At 43.1% G+C, this 19,380-nt stretch overlaps 1 protein-coding gene across 1 annotated transcript in view; it reads left to right on the top strand.

Moving 5' to 3' along the window:
* The first annotated feature begins 6,000 nt into the window (after positions 1–6,000).
* Positions 6,001–19,380, top strand: part of Znrf2 (zinc and ring finger 2) — a 68,536-nt gene continuing 55,156 nt past the window's right edge. The window contains exon 1 of the mRNA XM_051152333.1: positions 6,001–6,481. Coding sequence (XP_051008290.1) covers positions 6,016–6,481 — 466 coding nt within the window. The 5' untranslated portion in view covers positions 6,001–6,015. The remainder of the gene's footprint in view (positions 6,482–19,380) is intronic.

The raw sequence follows: 19,380 nt of genomic DNA, 5'->3' as shown, positions 1-19,380 counted from the left end.
AGAAAGTCTATTCACTATCTTTGCCTTTTCCTTCTCTCAGACAGCCTGTCACCAGCCTCTAGGACCCTCCGCTCCACTTTCTCCTCTTGCCTGCATTGCCTACCTCAGCCCCTAAGGGTAGTCTTTCCTCTCTCCCATCACTCCATTCTCCAAAAACTCTACCCTAGGTAAGCTATCCTTTCAAACTTGAAATGTGGCCATGCTAAGGCTGCCTAGGAGAGCAGCGCTCTCTCTCTCTCTCTCTCTCTCTCTCTCTCTCTCTCTCTCTCTCTCTCTCTCTCTCTCCTTTTGGATCCTTGCCCAGCGGGCCAAGCCAGCTGGACTCCGTCCCAGCCCACTTTTGCAGCTGGTTCTCAGACTTCCTTGTTTCCTCCTTTCCATTCCAGCTAGTGAAATGCTTGTAGTTCTTTGGATGCTTACGGCTCTCCCTTGCATTCAGGGTCCTGCAGCCTAGGATATCTACAGATGTGTAAGGCTGTTTCAAGACTTGGGTATCACTTGTGGAGTTGCATTTTCGTTCTTCACCCAACTTCCATCCCTTGGTTTCTGTGTGCAGTTACTCAATACTGGAAGCATCTTTTTCTGTCTAGGCATGGTGAGTACAGGCTATAGAGTTTTGAGGTCTGGATCCTTGGTTAACTTTGTTTATCTGGGGAGGAGACTTTACATATGTGGAGCCAACATTTGCTTATGAATGGAGATAGCTTCCAGTGGGGTCCGGATATATCCTAATATTTCTGTGTACCAGGGATGACCCTGCTCTGGGCTTTCTTCCAAAACCTATTGGTTCAGACTTGGATCTCTAGAGTTCAGCCAAAGACCATCTAACTTCTGGGAAAGAGAGGGTGTGGTAACGTTGACCAGGAGCTCTTACCACCCAGTTTGCTTTCTCATTCCTGGCAAGAGGTAATCCTGCATTTCTGACCTTATGCTTTCCCACCTGCCCTAACTTGGGGTAAAGATCATTCAGATACCAGTCCGAGGGAGTATAGACTGTTTTGGCATGAAAATACAGAGGGCAACAGACCAGGCATGGTAAGCGCAGTTAGCTAAGTCAGTGGTGATCCAGGGCGTGCATTAATTACTGCCACCTGCCATTATGATCCACAGCAGGCCCTGGAAGCCTCCTGCCTGAAGACTGTCTCAGAGCTCTGGAGAAGCAGTCGCTGTGGAGTTAACACTATTGGAGGCTAGAGCCCCTGTGCTTGGGAGGTTTCTGCAGTCTAGCCCTAAAAATACAGAGCTTGCCTCTACTGAGGCTTTTGACTACCCTCGAAGGAAGATGTGGTATAGAAAAATGTCTTCTGCTACTCTTGAATCATTCATGTATTACCGCAGGGATTTGTGAAAGTGGCAGGAGACTGGGAGGATGGTGCGTGTGCACTGGAGGAGAGAACACATGCATTATGTAGCAGAGAGCTATTTTTCGCTCTAAGCTCGCTTTCACTTCTATAGGCTGGGAACTCCCCTTGGTTCTGGGCTCCTGGCAGTCTTTTCACTATGTTTTACATCTTTACAACAGTATGGCCCCAGTAAAGTCCTTTACAACACTATGGAACGTAAGAGGTTTCTTTAGAATGTAGGAAAAACATCATGGGTTATGTTTGCTTTGTGTTAAGGATTTCGAAATAAAGGCTTTTATGTCGGGGTGTGGGTATATATGCATGTATGTTTGTGTGTGTGTGTGCACATGCCTGGGCAGGCTTATGGAGACAGATCAATCTTGGCTGTCTTTCATTAGGAGTGCTCCACACTCTTGTTGTTGTTGTTCTTGTTGTTACTATTACTACTATTTTTGAGACAGGGCCTCTCTGTGTAGCCCTGGCTGTCCTGGACCTTGCTCTGTAAACCAGGCTGGCCTGGTACTCAGAGATCTGTCTGCCTCTGCCTCTGCCTCCGAAGTGCTGAGATTAAAGGTGTGAGCCACCACCACCTGGCTCACTTTAGTCATTTATTTATTTACTTACTTATTTATTTTGAGCTGGGGTTTGTCCCCTGAGTCCTGGGGCTCACTAATTAGGGTAGATGGATGAGCCCCGGGAAACCCAACCCCCATGTCCATCTCCTTGGATCTAGCATTACAAGCCATACTGCCATGCCTATCTTTTTACGTGGTGCTGGAGACTGTACTCTGGTTGGCACGTTTGTGTGACAAACACTTTATAGACTAAGCTATCTACTCAGGTCCAAGATAATGTTGGGTTTTTAAAAATTAAAATACTATTTGTAAGCCATAGTTAATTGAGTGAAATATAATACACACATTTTATCTCTTGTTAATAACTTTATACTAGTTTGATAAGCAAGAGTCTATTTTTATTAGCAGGTGCTGACATTCTGTCTCTCAGCTGTTTTTAGAAAAGACAATGTTTCAAAATCATGTTAAATATAACACAGGGCTCTGCCGACCAGCTGATTAACATGAAGCATTTTGTGACACACCGAAGCTTATTTAGGACACCAACGACTGTTAAAGTGTTAGCTACCCTAAGAAATAAAGAAAAGTTCATTAAAAGAAAAAAAAACTTTAACTACAAAGATTTCAAATAACTTCTGGTTTTTCAGATATGTTTATCCGGTCAAGCCATTCTGGTGATGTACATACTGGTAATGCCTACTAAACAGTTATTAGTAATACTCTAAGTGGTAACAATGAGCTTCAAAATAGTGAAATCAAGTCCACCGAGTTTTTGCATATTCTAACTGGACAGCATCATAGTCTGCTATGGACAATATGCATATTGTTATTCCATGACGGGTAGGACATCAAATTTCAAAGGACTTTCAAATAGACATTGGGTCTTTTGAGGCTCTCAGCTACTCTGAGACTGGTACCATGATCTTGTGCACTTCACACATTTCACAAGAAACAGGTTTAGCAAAGGTAAGTGGCTTGGCTTGCCCCCAACCCCAAAGCCAAACCCCATCTTGAATTTACTACGCTGTGGTGTGTGCTTCCCCCCCCCCCCCCAAGACAGGGTTTCTCTGTGTAGCCTTGGCTGTCCTGGACTCACTTTGTAGACTAGGCTGGCCTCGAACTCACAGTGCTGCGATGAAAGGCGTGTGCCATCACTGCCCTGCTGGTGTGTTCTTATAATCCTGTCCTGATCGGCTCCTGTCCACTGCTTCTCATTGAAGAACCGATGGAGGTACACAGAAGGAAGAACACGTTCCTTTAGGGCATGTGAGGGACTGGTAGGGTGTGATGAAGCTGCAGATTTTAAGTTACGTCACAGCTGCTTGGCAATAAAACAGTCTTCACGAGGGGAGACCTGACCAAGGAAAGGGCGGAAGAGTCCCTCTACACTATTGCTGTCAAAACATAATAATGTAAATGTATGAGTGACTTTCAAGAGTCACTTTAGGGCCAGCATGGTGGCTCAAGCAAGTAAAGACATTAACCCCCCAGAACCCACATGACAGAAAGAAAGAAAAAATTCCTGTCAGTTTTTCTGTGACATCGCATAAATGTCAGAGAATCAGTGTGCCCACATACATACATATACACAAATAAATGTAGAAAAAAATTTAAAAGATAATTTTAGCATGACTGAAAAACATGAATGCACTCATTTACCGGAAAGTTACTGTACTGCCATTGACTGAGTCTCTAATGAATACCAGGATGAGAGCTATGAAGGCATTATTACACAGCGCTTGTCTTCAGTCCTGGGAATGGGGTGACTGGCAATGTGCAGGGAAAAGACATTTAGCCAAATAATGCAACACAGGGTATCTTATATAAAAGCACAGAGTAGATATATGTTATATGCAATGCATGTATATGTATATATATCAATCCATTTCTTCTTCTTCTTCTTCTTCTTCTTCTTCTTCTTCTTCTTTTCTTCTTCTTCTTTCTTCTCCTCCTCCTCATTCTCTTTCTCCTCCTTCTTCCCTCTTCTCCCTTCTCCTCCTTATTGAGACTGGCTTTTGCTATTTCTCAGGCTGCCCTTGAATTCTAAGGTTTGAGAGGCCTAGTTAAATAAGTCTAGCAACGGTCTTCAGTTTCTGTTAGTTCAGAGCGACCTGAGCCTCCACTCTTCAGAGGTGGGTTCAGCACTCACTGCAAATGATACAAAGAGTGGGCAGCCAACCAGAGACAGCCATGACCTGGCCAGAAAAAGATAAATTTAAAGATGGTTTTTACTGATGGTATAGTTGGTTAAGAAAGATATACTGCTGGTCTGGAAATCTTCTGCCTCATGATGAACTCATGACCTGGCCAGAGTAGCTCATGCGTTTACTCAGTTTGTCCAGGCTTTTTAGTTTAAATGGTTACTTAACCCCTTTTAAAATTTAAATGTTTGTAAAAAGAGCCTACAAGCTGATGGGGGTAGGGGGTGGGAGGGGGATGACCATCATGTCTAAATGGTCACTCCAACATGTTGGATCCTGCAGAATAAACAAACGCTCTTTTTTTGTTTGCATACTATTTGAGTCTGGGGTTTTTTTCTTCAGCATGTTCCAGACCCTAACAGGTTCCAGTGATCCTCTGGATAGTCTCTCCAGAAGCTGGGAACTACAGGTAAGCCCACTCATAGGCCTTCTTTCTCTTTTTATGAAATCCTAATTTGTGGCTGAAGCGATGGCTTCGCGGTTAAGAATGACACTGGCTGTTCTTGCGGAGGAACTGGGTTTGATTCCCAGCAACCCACGTGGCTGCTAACTAACAGTAACTCTAATTCTAAGGGATTTCGTGGCCTCTTCTGACCTCCATGATGGCTACCAGGTACACATTGGCAAGCTTGCGTGTAGGCAAAACATTTACACACACACACACACACACACACACACACACACACACACACACTAAAAAAAAAACCTCAATTCCCATATCTTTGGAAAGAATGACTAAAATCACTAAATGACCCACTACAAATACAAAAGGGGAAAAAAACCTGTGGCAACGGATTAATTTCTGCAGTTTATACAAACACATTTGCAATTTTCCCCCCATGTAGACAATGTGGCAGGCATCCTCCAAATGGGAGACTGAGAACCTGAGGGCCCAGGCATTGTACACAGGAAGGTATTTAGGATTCCATTTAGAGAAACTACAAGATTCTAAAGCTTTTGCCCTGGAGATTTAATTCAAACATTCTGGGCAAGGAAACTAAAGTCCAAAAAGGTAACATAATTTACAATCTGCATAATTTGGCTCGGTGCTGGGCTTGAAGGCTGGGTCTCCAGGAGGAGATGGTCTCAGCGCCTCCGTTTTTGCTCTGCCCTTGAAGGTCAGGCTGGATTACTATTTGTTCTTCCAGTTTTGTGCTTCTCCTATCCACCAGGATAATTCAGATCAAGTTGGCTTCATCCTTCCCGTTGTTTGGCTCTGTGCTCCGCCCCCGTACTGTGCTTTTGTCTGCTTTAAATTGTCTTCATTGCTGAGACTTTTTGTTTGTTTAATCCGTGTATACAACACCAACGAAGGTCACATCTACCCATCCAAAAGCTCCGGACACAGGGTACCGCCAGGACTGCTCCGCCGTCCACAGGCCACGTGCGGGAGGAGGGGCAGCTTTCTGATTGGTGCCCGGGGCCTTGCCTGGAGGGCGGAGCCACAGGCCCGTCCATCACCGCATGCTGGGCGGGGCCAGGGCGGGCAGGCCTGGTTGTAGGGCAGAGCTAGGCCAGCGGGACCCAATCTCTGCGCTTCGCCTCAGCCCGGCCGCGGCTCCTCCAGTGCGGGCCGCCCGGCGACGGTTGCCGGGGCGCGTGCCGCCCGTTCCTCTTTCCCGTTGCGAGCGACTAGCGCGCTGGGAGGCGGCCCCTAGTCCGGCCGGGCGCCTCCCACTCTCCGAGCCGCCGGGGAGCCGGAGGATGGCGGCGGTGGCGGCTGCCGCCCGGGAGGAGGCGGTGCGGAGGCCGTGGAGCGCGGCAGCGAGCGGTAGCGGCCCGTCGCGGCGGCCCGGCAGCGACCGCGTCCGCACGGCCACCTGAGCACTAGTAGCCGCGAGCTGCGTCCCGCCCGCCTCGCTCGCTCGCTCGCTCGCGGCCCGGGGCGGCGCGGACATGGGCGCCAAGCAGAGCGGCCCCGCCGCCAACGGCCGCACCCGCGCCTACTCGGGCTCGGACCTGCCCTCCGGGAGCGGCGGCGGCGGCGGGACAGATGGCGCTCGGGCGGCCCGGTTCGCGGCCCCGGTGCCCGGCGCGCAGCAGCCTAGCGCCTCGGCCGGTGCGGCGGCGGCTGCGGCGGCCTCGGCCCCGGCAGCGCCTCGCAGCCGCTCGCTCGGCGGGGCGGTGGGCAGCACGGCGAGCGGCCGCGCGGCGCAGTCGGCCTTCAGCATCCCCGGCGGCGGCGGCAGCGGCAGCGGCAGCGGCGGTGGTGGCCCGTACGGCTCGCAGGACTCGGTGCACAGCAGCCCGGAGGACGGCGGAGGCGCTAGGGACCGGGACCGGCCGGCGGGCGGGGGGCCTGGCGGCCCGCGCCTAGTGATCGGCTCGCTCCCGGCCCACCTCTCCCCGCACTTGTTTGGAGGTACGGCCCCCTGCCCTAGCAGCGGCTCCCCAGCTGGGGAGGCGTCCCCCTTCCCCCTGCAACGAGGTGAATGGAACAAGTATTGTTTTAAAACAAACTGACGAAACAGCCTCGTGGTTGTAGCTTTTAATACCAGGAAGTCAGGGGAGATCGGTGGCGGAGTGTAGTTCTGCCCCAGAGCAGAAGGGCGAGTGATTTTAAAGGCCCAAAGCCAGAAGGGACTCACGTGGACTTTTGAGTGTTTGAAAAAAGGAAGTTATCTCTCCTTTGGATCAACTCCTAACAAAGCTACAAAAACAAAAGTCTCTGTAAATAGCCCTTCCTACTTACTGGGTACATGTTACCTGGGTGTACGTGTTAATTCGAAGTGCTGTTTTACCCCCAGGAAACTGCCACTTTTACGTGAGGCTAATGTCACTACTGCTTAGTTTGAAGCTGATTGTAGAAATGTTCAACAACAGTTATTTAAAGATACGATCTTGACAGTGATCACAACTCTGCCCACAGAGGCAGTAATTGGACATAGCCTTTCAAAGAGCTGTGTTAACTAGAGTTAAGGGGGAAAAAAAAAAGAGAGAGAGGTCAGTGATGTCCTTCTGCGTTGTTTGAAACAGGAGAAAGGGTGCACTTGATTGTGAAAATGTGAACTTGACCGCACATACCCACCTCCTTGCGTTATGTGCCTGGTAGTATACATTCATATTTGAGCACAGAATGATGTAAGCTCCATTCCTTCTGTTTTTAAGACCTTTTTATTCGTGTGCTTATAAATGTTAAAACATTTGGTAAACAGATTTGTGTTCTAAAGCAATCAGAGTCTAGTGTTAGTTTGTGAGAATGTCATGTTTAGGTTTCTACCATTTTAATGGTATTTTGCAGGGTTGGTATGAAAGCACTAGCTTTTAGCCACCTTTATTATTTTTAAAAATTTTTTTTGTTTGTAAGGTTCTGGGACTCTGACCTAAGTTACTGAGTGCGTTAGGCACGCTCTTTACCACTGAACTAAACTCCTAGCCTGCCACCTAAATAATTTGCTTATTGTTAAATTTTACACTGTCAATAATTATAGCAGTGTTTTCTAAAATTGAGGTGTTTTTTTTTGTTTTTTTTTTTTAATCTTGTTTTTGAGGAAAAGAACTAATTATATCCTTACTGTGATTTTAGGCACTGTAGTTTCCGGAGAATTGGAGAGTGCTACATTTTAAAACTATGTATCTTCTTTCTTTTCTTTTTTCTCTTTTTAAAAGGTATTTCAAGACAGAGTTTTTCTAGGACAGCCCTGGCTGTCCTAGACTCCCTTTGTAGACCTGGCTGTCCTTGAACTCACAGAGAATCACCTGCCTCTATCTCCGCCTCTGCCTCCAGAGTGCTGGAATTAAAGGCACCCCCAACCCCCCCCCCCCCCCCCCCCCCCCCCCCCCCCCCGCTAAAAATATGTATCTTTTTAAAATGAAGTTTTCATTGAGCAGTTATGATCATCACAAGTAGGAACAAGAAAAGGGAATAGCAAAAAGTCTTAATATTTCGTATACTGATTACTGCTTTGATTCAGTTTTTCTCAAGGCTGATGATTCTCTGTGACAAAGTCAGTTTGTGTGTCTTTATTTTGTTAAAGTAACTATTTGGCTCAGACAGATAGCTGGCCTTCCTGCTTTTAATTCCTAAAATATTGGCAAGACCTGTTTGCTAAACTTTGGAACACAAGCTTTTTTTTTTTTCCTCCCCTAACTTGGTTCCTAGATTTGTGCATCTAGTGTGTAGTTCTTTAGTAGTCTTGTTGAGTTAGGAGGACAGGTTTGGGAGCAAGACGTGACACTAGGAAACCCGGGCAGCTTTGCTCGTCTAGTTCTCTGGTTGAGGGTGAATGTAAGTCCTGGGTCATCCGTTCTGTGGGGTGGTTTCAGCTTTTTCCTCCAGTTCATTAAGAACTATTATGGATAGGTATCATTCTTGGGACAGTTGAGAAAAAGTCACTCTTTTTTTGTGTGTTTCCTGATTTCATATGAGAAACTTCAGTTGACAAAGGCCTAAAGGGGATCAGAAACGACCTGCTCTTACTTGAGAAGGGGTGAAAAGTGCAGTGACCTTAAAATCCTTGTTGAGACGGAAACTGTGAAGGCCAGTGTTGGTGGCTTTACCTGATGAGACTTGTACCTGTACACCAGCAAGTGGGGGCGTGATAAAAAAACAAATAGAAGCAGGTTTCTAATCATTCTGACATGAAGAGACCTAAACGTGGAGTGTTAAGTAATTAGACTTCATTCTTTACATTGACTTCGTTTTTATTATGTTTTATACCAGTGTGTTTGTTTAGTTACAGTTGTTGAAGTTGGGCATATGCAGTGCTTAATGAGTTATGAATTGTTAGGGGCATACACAGTAGACTCCTTCTGAACATTGAGAAAAAGAGTATTTCTATTTTTTTTTTTTTTTTTTTTTTTTTTTTTTTTGGTTTTTCAAGACAGGGTTTCTCTGTGTAGCCTTGGCTGTCCTGGACTCGCTTTGTAGACCAGGCTGGTCTCGAACTCACAGCGATCCGCCTGCCTCTGCCTCCGGAAATCCTTCTTTGTTCACTTTCAGTACTGAAAGAGAAACCTAAACTGTCACTCTTTAAATTTCTGTCTTTAAGAATGTAGCCAGTAGATTTGTAAGCTGCTCTATTGCAGTATATTGCCAAATTGAGTGAGGTTTTCTGTAGCGACTTTTGAGTTTTGCTCTCTTTGGGACGTACATTTTGGCTGCACATCTTTTTTCTCTCTAGAGAGTTAAATAACTAAAAGAGCGATAACTAACCAGATATTTCAGCTTGTGGGCATTAAGTTCTCATGGAGGTCAGGATATAGTTAGAATCTAGAGGGAGTTTTTAGAGGGAGTAGGGGCTTGCTTTTCTTTAAACTGGTGAGGCAAGGAATGTCTATATATAGTGAATAGAAGTAGTCTCTTTACTGATAACATGCTGGTCTCATTTGTTTTAAAACTGGTCTTTAAGGGCATCGTGAACATTTGAAAGCCTTGATATCTTCAGGAGGATTTGTTTGGCTTTATTTTATGCCTACATTTCTCCACTATGTTGCTGATGTTCATAAAAGCTGTTAATAGGAGTGGTAACATAGCCTTTGCTTATGTAGCTGTGAAAACAGGTGAATTAGATTGTTAAAATGCCCCAGTGAGTGAAGATTATTTTTAGAAAAATCATGGACTTCGGTAATGTATCTGTTTGTCTGGTAGTGAGATTGTAAAGTGAATTACTTTTGAGACACTGAACCAGCAGTTCTTTGCTGCTTGATTGTCTTGAGCTTATTTGGGTGTGGCTTGCCTGGGAGTAGCTCAGCAGCCTGTAATTCAGGTGTCTCCTGTTACTTATATTGAAAAAGGCTGAGCCATCATTTAAAATTGAATGTGTTAATTAAGCTTTGTATTCCTAGGAAGATTTATTTCAATTAATTTTTAGCACAGATAAGAAGTTTTATGGAGATGTTCTCAGTCATTACTTATAATGGGTGCCAAAATATTTGAATTTGGGAAATTGTAGGTAATGTGCTCTCATCCTTGGGTTTTCTTTTATACTGCTGATAGTTTTCTTGGGGGAAGGGCAGAAGTGATGCCTGCTGCCCTGTAGGAAAGCCCTGCTGCTGCCACTCGACTGTCCTTGCCAAGGGTCTTGGATAGACAATACTTGTCATAACCTCATCTATCAGTTAAGAACACAGGCCATCCCTTATGTTGCTTGCTGGAGTGTGGCTTCTGTCCTGGATGGTCCTGCTTTGGGAACAGTTTGGAAGTAACCTTGAGTGGAGGAGGAGTGGGATGAGTTGCACAGTCTGGCCCTTTGAAAGCTGCTGCACACCTTGGCTGGCGGAAGCGCTCTGTCTGTCGTGTGCTTAGCAAGCCTGCCTGACTTTCCTGCTTGCTTGCTTTGCCTGGTGACCAGTAAGTAGGTTCTTACTGCTGGCAGACCACCTATGTCTTACTCTTTTTGTCCATCATTTTATGGAGAATTACCTTAATGTTCTACTTATCAGGTTCACTGGCTGTTCATAAAAACCAGGTTATTGGCAAATGGGGTAAGAGAAAAGCGCAGGGACTACTTCATGGAGCAAAAAGTGCTTTGGAGGTTTTACTTTCTTATGTAAACTTTCCTAAGCATTTTAAAATGCTAGTTTGTTTAAATGTTGTAGGTTCTGAACTTTTTGACACTAACATGTCTAGAAATGAGAGAAACCAGGGTACTTTGTGAACAAAAGGTTCAGAAAAGAACGTCTTGGTTGTAAGAGTATTTGCTTTCTGGGCTGCTCGTTAGTAGGGGATTACAAATCCAGCTATTTGAAGCAGTATACACTCTTTAGTATCTGCGGGGCAAGAGCCTGGGCACAGCGTAGTGGGCCAGGGTGTGGATGGACACTGTGGCTGCTGCCTGCCCTCATCTGAGGAGGATCGCTCTAAACACTCTCAGGTGGATTGGCGTAATTCATTTCCTTGTGGTTGTTAGCTTCACAGTACCTTACTCCTCTCTGGGGTCTCCTAATTCTTAGTGCAGAGTCATAGTGTCATTATACTGGAGAATTGGTTTTGTTGTCCTCTCTTCCCCCTCTCTTCCTCCTTTCCTTTCTCCTCCCCCCCCCCTTTTTTTTTAAAATATATTTTGAGACGGTGTTTTTCTGTATAACAGCCCTGGCTGTCACGAAACTGTAGTCGAGGCTGACTTCAAATTCACAGAGGTCTGTCTGTCTGCCTCCAGAGTGCTGGGATTAAAGGTTTGTGCAGCCACCACCTGGCTTGTGACGTTTTCATACATTTATATTGTTACTTTGATCATACTCACTTTTCCACTAACCTCTTTTGTTCCCATCTCCTTCCCCTTCCGAGATAGTTCCCCTTTTAGTTTCATCCTCTTTTGAAACCTAGATTCAAAAAAACATGAAGTATTTGTGTTTGAGTCTGGCTTATTTCACTTAATAATACTCTCTATTTCTGTCCATTTTCCTGCAAATGACATATGTCACTTTAAAATATTTTACTTATGTGTGCTTTGATTTGCATATATGTGAATGTACCATGTGTGTGCCTGCTGCATAAGGAACTCAAAAGAGGATGGCAGATCCCCTGAAACTCTAAAGTTGGGAGCCACATGTTTTGAGCTGTCATGTGGATGGTTGGGAACAGAACCTCCTCTGCAAGAAGAGCAAGTGCTCTTAACCACTGAACCATGCATCTAGCCCCTTAATTCCATTCTTCATGGCTGAGTAGAACCCCACTGTCAGTGCATATACCATATTTTATTCATTTATTGAAGGAGCCCTCGGCTAGTTCTATTACCAGCAGTTTCGAACAGCATCACGGTGAACATAGATGTGCAGATATAATACACTGCCTTAGATTTGTTTAGGTATGTTCTCAAGAGTAATGTTGCTGGTTCATATGGTAGTTCTTCTATTTTTAGTTTTCTGAGGAGCTTTTCTACTGATTTTCGTATCGTCCATCTTAGGCAGGCCCCATCACTTTTGCCACTTTTCACTGGTTAGGTGCAGATAGGCCTGATCCACACTCAAAGGGAGAGAAAAGTGGGAATCAAACACTAGATAGTAGAAATCAAAAGTGGTCATCCCTAAAACCGGTTTACCACGTTGAGTATAGACTTAGGTTGATCAGGTTAACATATAACTTAATTTAAATAAACCTCACTTTCTATTTACTTTCTAAAAATTGTAGTCGTTTATGTGGCAAGGGGAATATTAGTGACCTCGACTCTTAGTCCCTTTAAGAGGCTGTGCTTCTGTGTGTCAAGAGTACAAACAGGAGGCTGTTTTTTCTTAGTTCTCCCTAGAAGCTGAGAAGACTCACTAGTCATTATTGAGGTACTATGTAACAAGTTCCGTAACAGGACTTTCAGGAAAGTGCTTGAGTGTATATTGCTGGTGCATGCGGAGTGGGGAAAATGCTTCACAAAGGAAGTAGTATTTGAGCTGATTTTGAAGGATTTAGAATTTTTGGTAGGGAGTACTTTATAGACTATGTAAAAAGCTACAGGAGCTTGGCATTTGGTGGAGTGTGTCTGGGTTGTCCGTTTGGAGGAGTGAATGATGAGCATAGTAAGCTAGAAGAGGTTGTTGAAGTGCGGAAGAGTAGAGATTGTGGAATAGAGACTTGCCTATGGCTTCTCTTTTAAACAGGGTTTTCAGAGATCGAGAAGAACAAATCCCGAGGAGGCTGGGACTCAACACACCCAAGTCCAGGATTGGAAATTAGAAAGGCTCTGAGGTGTGCCTGTTCCACGTTTTTTTGTAACCTATGTAGTTGGAGTCTAGAAGGCTATAGAAGATGAGAGAAAAGATGTGGCCTGTGTGAGCATGAAGGTGGAAATACCTTGTGACATGGTCAGAGATTCTTGGCTTTGCTCTACAGAGTGATGCAGAGGCTCAGAAGCTTTTTGAGCAGAGAATTGATGTAACCTTGATGGGTTTTAAAGGATGACATGGTGCCTATGTGATAGTTATCAAAGATAACCATAACCTAGGTGTAGAATCAGAGGTAGTAAGAGGTGGCAAGATTCTGATGTGTACGTTTTTAAAGGTAGAGCCAAGATGATGGAGAGATTGAGAGTCTACGGTTTTGATTTTGAGGTTTTGTTTTGTTTTTCACAGTTGAGTACTTGTTTGTACCTTGTGCTATTCTACAGCACACATTATTATTATTATTATTATTATTATTATTATTATTATTATTATTATTATTATTATTAACATCCTGCTAAATCAGATTCCATATTTCTCCTGTTCTTAGAAATTTAATAGAGACATGGAATTATTAGAACCCAAGGCCTGCATTTATCAAGGTGTGTGATCTTTGTTCCAAGGGTGTAGCTTCAAGCAGGGTATAATTTGGTGGGTTTTTTGTTGTTGTTGTTTTTGTTTGTTTGTTTGTTTTTTCCCTGAGATAGGGTTTCTCTGTGAAGCCTTGGCTGTCCTGGACTCAAGGGTATTTTTTTTTTAAAGGAATATGTGAATTTTTTTTCTCTTCATGAAATATCATTGGAATGAGGATGTTTATTTAAGTGCAGAATAGTAAACATAACTTGAATTCATGTTTTTCAAAACAATAAAGCTATGAAATATATGTGAAGCCAAGTATAATAATTCAAGTTCCAACTGTAATTGATCCTAATTGCAACTTGAATAATTATGATTAGTCTGAGCAGTTCATTAATTTATCCTATTTTCATACATGTAAACTGAGTGGGGTATAATAACAATTATATATGTATATAACATGCATGCACATACTGGGCTATTGAATGTGATTTATTCCTAAATATCAGTTCTTGGTTTAAACAATACATTCTGTTTTTATTGATTTTTGTTTCACTAGCTTTATTCTTATCTTTATTACTTGCTTTCTTGTTTTTGAGTTAAGTTTGTTTTTGTAGCTGCTTTCTTTTTCTTTTCTTTTCTTTTTTTTTTTTTAATGTTGAAAAGACAATTAGGCTTTAATTACCTCTCAGTACATCTAATCCTTTTCCATAGCTTTTGGATGCTTCATCATTTCATTGTCACACACTCACTGTTTTAAAACAACTTTTGAGAAATAATTTGTTAGCTACATAGCTTGACACTTTGCTACTTCTTTTGCAGTGTGGCTTTAACATTTGTAGCCAATTTATTGTTGTTTTGATACCTTTTTGTTAATAGAAGTAATTGTATAAACTAGAAGTGGGTTGCATTGTGGTCAGGAAATCTTAAGCATCTGTTAAAGGGGCTGGAGAAATAGCACTTGGTGTTTTTGCAGAGGTCCTGGGGTTAGATCCCAGCACGCACATGGCGGCTCAAAACTTCCTGTAATCTAGTCCAGTTCCAGAGGATCTGATGCCCTCCTTTGGTCACCATGGGCACCAGGCATGTTTTTGTAGTAGTGCACATACATATAAAAGAAATGTATAAATCTTAAAAAAAAAAATCTTGCTGGGTGGTGGTGGTGGTGGTCCCAGTACTTAGGAAGCAGCGGCAGATGGATCTCTATGTGTTCAAGGTTAGCCTGGTATACAAAGCAAGTTTCAGAATAGCCAGCATGGTTACACAGAGAAACCCTGTTTCGAAAAATAAAAACAACCCTATATAAACATACAAATATCTGTGGATGATAGACTACATAGCTCAAAATAACTATAGAAAGTAAATCTGTTGTTTAGGGTGTGTCCCAGTCTACCATCTTATCTAACTACCTCGGCAATTTTTTTTTTTTTTTTTTCATTTTGTATGTGTGTGGGGGAAAGGGCATGGGCATGTGGAGGTCAGAGTTCGATGTTGGATGACTTTCCTCCATTGCTTTTCCACCATATTGTGTGTGGAGTATGCCTGCATGGCAGCGCGCGTGGGTAATGTGCATGTATGTGAGTATGCATACATGTGGAAGCCAGAGGTTGACACTGGGTATCTTTTACTGCCACTGTCTGTTTATTTGAACATGGAGCTTTCTGTTTCTGCTAGCTTAACTGAACAGCACTGCAGAATCTGCCTGACTCCTCCTTCCTGTCAGCACTTGGGGAGCAGGTTGTATGTGACTGTTCTGTGTGCTAGAGTTTGGAATTCAGCAGCAAGCGCTACCTACTGAGCCATCTTCCCAGCTCTCCACCTTACTTTTTGAGATAGTTTCTCACTGGACCTGGAGCTCACCAGTCAGCTAGACTAGCTGCTAGCAGGCTCCAAGAATGCTGAGGATCCAGACTCAGGTTTTCACTACTGTGTTGACTGACCTATCTCTCTAGTCCCTACTTTTTATGTTTTCTTAATTTCTCCAAAATTCTCTTCAGACTATTGAATTATGCTTCATAGCACATTTACTGTGCTATGGCTTGTGGTAAAAACTTTGTAAATATTGATTGCTTCCTAAAATGTACTTGAAGACTATACATTATTATATTTAAAACAAGATTACTGGTCACCAAACCTATTGTCATATTTAAATCACACAAAAAAGTGTTGCTTTAAGAAAAGCAGTATACTGTTTGTGTAGAATGTTACCTTGACTTACTGAACAAAGAAAGTAGATTTTATTTGAGTTCTATACATAGAGTTGCTTTAGAAGGAAAGTAAAATATACTGTGCTTATAGCTTTTTATTTGTTTATTATTTTTTATTTTAGATTTTTATTGTGAGATATAGTATCTTTTGACTCCTGATAATGTACTTACATTGTGTTTTGTTTATACATAATGAAGGTGTGTGTGCCTTCTCCCTTATTCAGTTACTAGTTGCCTTTTCTCTGTTTAGCTTTATTTATTTATTTTTTTTTTTCTTTGTCTTTGTCTTTTTGGGGAGTGTTTTTCTTAAATGTTGGATGGTTTTGACCAGTCATGTGAACACTAAATTGGAGCACTTGACTGGAAGTTTTCTGCATATGCATTCACCTGTCTGATCCCTTATGAATGTTAAATTGGTTTTCTCTTGGGCTTGGTCATGTTTTCTGGAAATGGCTTTTCTTACATGTAAGAAGCCATAGGCAACATTCCCCCTTACCCCACTTGTAAAGACAGCGTCCAAGGTGGCCTCAGACTTGTAATTAAAACTCTGTCTGGGGCTCCTGAGTGCTGGAATTACAAGTGTGGTACTGCCATGCCTGTCTTTGAAGATACTCTTTTCAAAGGATTTATGCATATGTTTATCTGTGCCTGGGTGACTATATATGCAAGTGGGTGGTGGGTGTGGAGATGTGTGCAGGAGGGTACTCCACCCCTGGGAACTGTGATGCCTGCTTCTTACATGGGTCTTGGGATCCAAGTGGTAGTCCTCAGGGTCTGAGTAGGTGCTCCTAACCACAGACCTATCTCTCCAGGTCTGGTAGGTGTGGCTCTTTTGTTTCTTAGACTCACTTTGAATTCTATGTGTATGAATGGTTTGCCTGCATATATGAAAGTGCACTGCATGGATGCCTGGTACCTGCTGAGGCCAGAAGAGGGTGTCAGATTCTTTGGAACGAGTTGTGGGGGGCTTTATATTGCCTTTTGGGTGCCAGGAACTGAACCCCAGATTCTGTGCAAGAGCAGTAAGTACTCTTGACTATTAAGCTAAGCTGTCTCCAGCCTCAAGACATAACTTTTTATCCCCCTTTACAGAAGCAGAATGAGAAAGATTGGGAGTTTTAAAAAAAGTGTTACTTTTGCTCAGATTCAGGATCAACTAAGGCTTCTCTGCCCCTGACTGTTCTATTGTCTCATGGTTCTGAAAGGTACCTCCAAACACAAGCCTCTGATGGTTTCCTGTCATTGAAAGTTGGGGAGCACAGCTGGGTAGCTAACAGCTTCTTGCCTTGCCTGGCGGGAATACTGCCCTTCACACCCCGAGGCCGAGTCTACTGTAAACCTGCTTTCCTAATTTTACATGAAAATTATCACTATCACTCGTTCATATGCTTTCCAAAGACTGAGTACTATTTTTTTCATTGTGTCATTTGATTAGCTTATAATTATATTTATATATTTTATTTTGGGGGCTGGTGAGATGGAGCCACTGGTAAGAACAGTTGCTGTCAAGCCTGACCGCCTGAGTTTGGTCCCCAGAACCCACAAAGTGGAAGGAGAGAACTGTCAGAGCTCGCTCTGTGCCCCACCCCCAACTGTAATGAAGTCTTAATTGCTTTCTTCTGTAAGAATCACTTGCTCATGATGTCCCTTCACAAGAAGACAGTGCTTAATTGGCAAGAGTATCATCATACAGCTTTGAAACCTGCTTTTCTGTTTAATGTGTTCAGGGGATTTTTCTGTGAGAGAATATACAAGTCCGACTCTTTATTTTTAGCAACTTTTTGTTTACGTGTCTATGACACATATGCACTGCAGTTCCTTAAACCTATCACTGGGCGTTTAGGAAGGTTCTAGTTTTGCATATGCTAGTCAAGTGCTCTACTGCTGAGCTCCCAGCTCTTTCTAGTGTCGTAATAAGTATCACTGAATATGTCTTTATACATGCACACACTTTTCTAGTGTGGACACTGTTTTGACAGCAGGAGGTATAATATAGGTATAATCACCGAAGATTGTTGTTAGACTCGTGTGTAAGGGTTCCATCTCAAGAATGCTGCATGCATATGCAAGCCATGCTTGAGGGCTTCCCAGGCCATCTACATGACCACCTGACTCCAGATGTGCAGGAGAGGGCCATGACAGCAAGTGCTGGCATGAAGTCCAAGGCTTCCTGCATGCTAGGCAAGTGCTCAGCCACTTCACTGTTTGTGATAGGATCTCAGTAAGTTGCTAGGCAGGTCTCAAACCTGTGATCTTCTAGTTGTACCTTCCAAAGTGGCTAGGATAACAGGCCTGTGCTACTGCAGGCTCGCTAATTCACAACTGTGACTTACAGAGCTCAGGAGGACACTGCAGTTATTACTGCAGCTTTATTATGAAGGTCAGGGCAGGGCCAGCAAAATGGAGTCCACCATGGGGCAGGATCTATAGAAGCTAGAAAACAGTCAGCATCACCCCCCTGCCCCCACCCTGCCATCGTGGGATCGAGCTGGGGCTCCCATGGCACATGCTCTGTGTTCGTGCACCAGCGAGCTCCTCCAAGTCTGGCCAGCCACACCACGTATTTGGATCTCATGATGTTGACACGATTAGTTGGAAATTTGCCAATTTACTGACTCTAAGGTCTATCCAGCCTCCCTGTAGCTTGGGGATGACTCAGAGCCCCATTATCCAATCACAAAGATTCTAGCTCCCATTTTCAATGTCTCTTCAGCATAAAGTGAGGTGTGATCCAGTCATTTGGGGAGGAAAAAGCTGGGCAAAGTGCGTGTGTCTATAATCTCAGCACTCTACGAGTTAGAGGCCAGCCTGGTCTACAAAGTGAGTCCAGGACAGCTAAGGCTACACAGAGAAACCCTGTCTTGAAAAACAAAACAAAAATCTAGAAGCTCTGCCAGAATCTTGGGAGAAAAAATAACAAGTTTCTATTTTTACAACAATTACTAAGAAATAAAAATTTCTAGTTGAATGCACGTTTTAGTTTTCAGTAGACATTGACCCTCCCTAAAGACATACTAATTTATTCGTGCCACAAGTACAGTTTCTGCTAACTTTTCTGTTAGATATCTTCTTTTTTAGAAACTACTTTTCCTCTGTTTTGCTGATAAGACCTTTTCACTTGGATTTCTTGAGTTCTAGTGAAAATAATCATTTCCATTTGTTCATTATAAGCTGTGTGTGTGTGTGTGTGTGTGTGTGTGTGTGTGTGCGCGCGCGCGTTTGAATTACTTGTTCATTAACTTTGCCTATTTTTAAGCTGATAACGTTTATTTTATATTGTGTTCTGGTCCATTTTATACTATAGACACTTAGTGGGTTTTTTTGTGTATACACATTTCAAATATCATGACTCTAGCTTATAAAATAAGGTTTTATGAACGAGGTTCACTGCATTGATTTTTAATGATACAGGGTTATGAATTTACATAAAAATGGTATTTGTAAATCTGTTCCTATAACTGAAGAAGAAAAGATTTTTCCTTTTTTTCCTTTTGTTCAATATATGAGAAGTCAAAGCTACTACCATAATCTGTGGACACTATTTTTATCTTTGTATAGAAATATACTTTGGAAGAGGGTTTTTTTTTTTTTTTTTTTTTTTTTTTTTTGTTGTTGTTGTTGTTGTTGTTGTTGTTGTCTTTCTGCAGAGGACCTATGTACAGATCCGAGCACCTCCATCAGGTGGGTTAATCTGCCTATAGCTCCAGCTCCAAGGGCTTCGATACCTCTGGCCTGCACAGGCACCTGTGCTCACCTGCACATACCCCCACACATAGTTAATAAAAGTATTAAATTATAAAATATCAATTTCTAATGGATTTCCTAAAATTAAAAGACTGAAATATTTTTGGCATTAAACTAAGAAATATATATTAGAAAGAGCTTC

Source organism: Acomys russatus, chromosome 10 (assembly GCF_903995435.1).
Source record: "Acomys russatus chromosome 10, mAcoRus1.1, whole genome shotgun sequence".
Lineage (NCBI taxonomy): Eukaryota > Metazoa > Chordata > Mammalia > Rodentia > Muridae > Acomys > Acomys russatus.
This window is presented reverse-complemented; position numbering and strand designations above follow the sequence as displayed.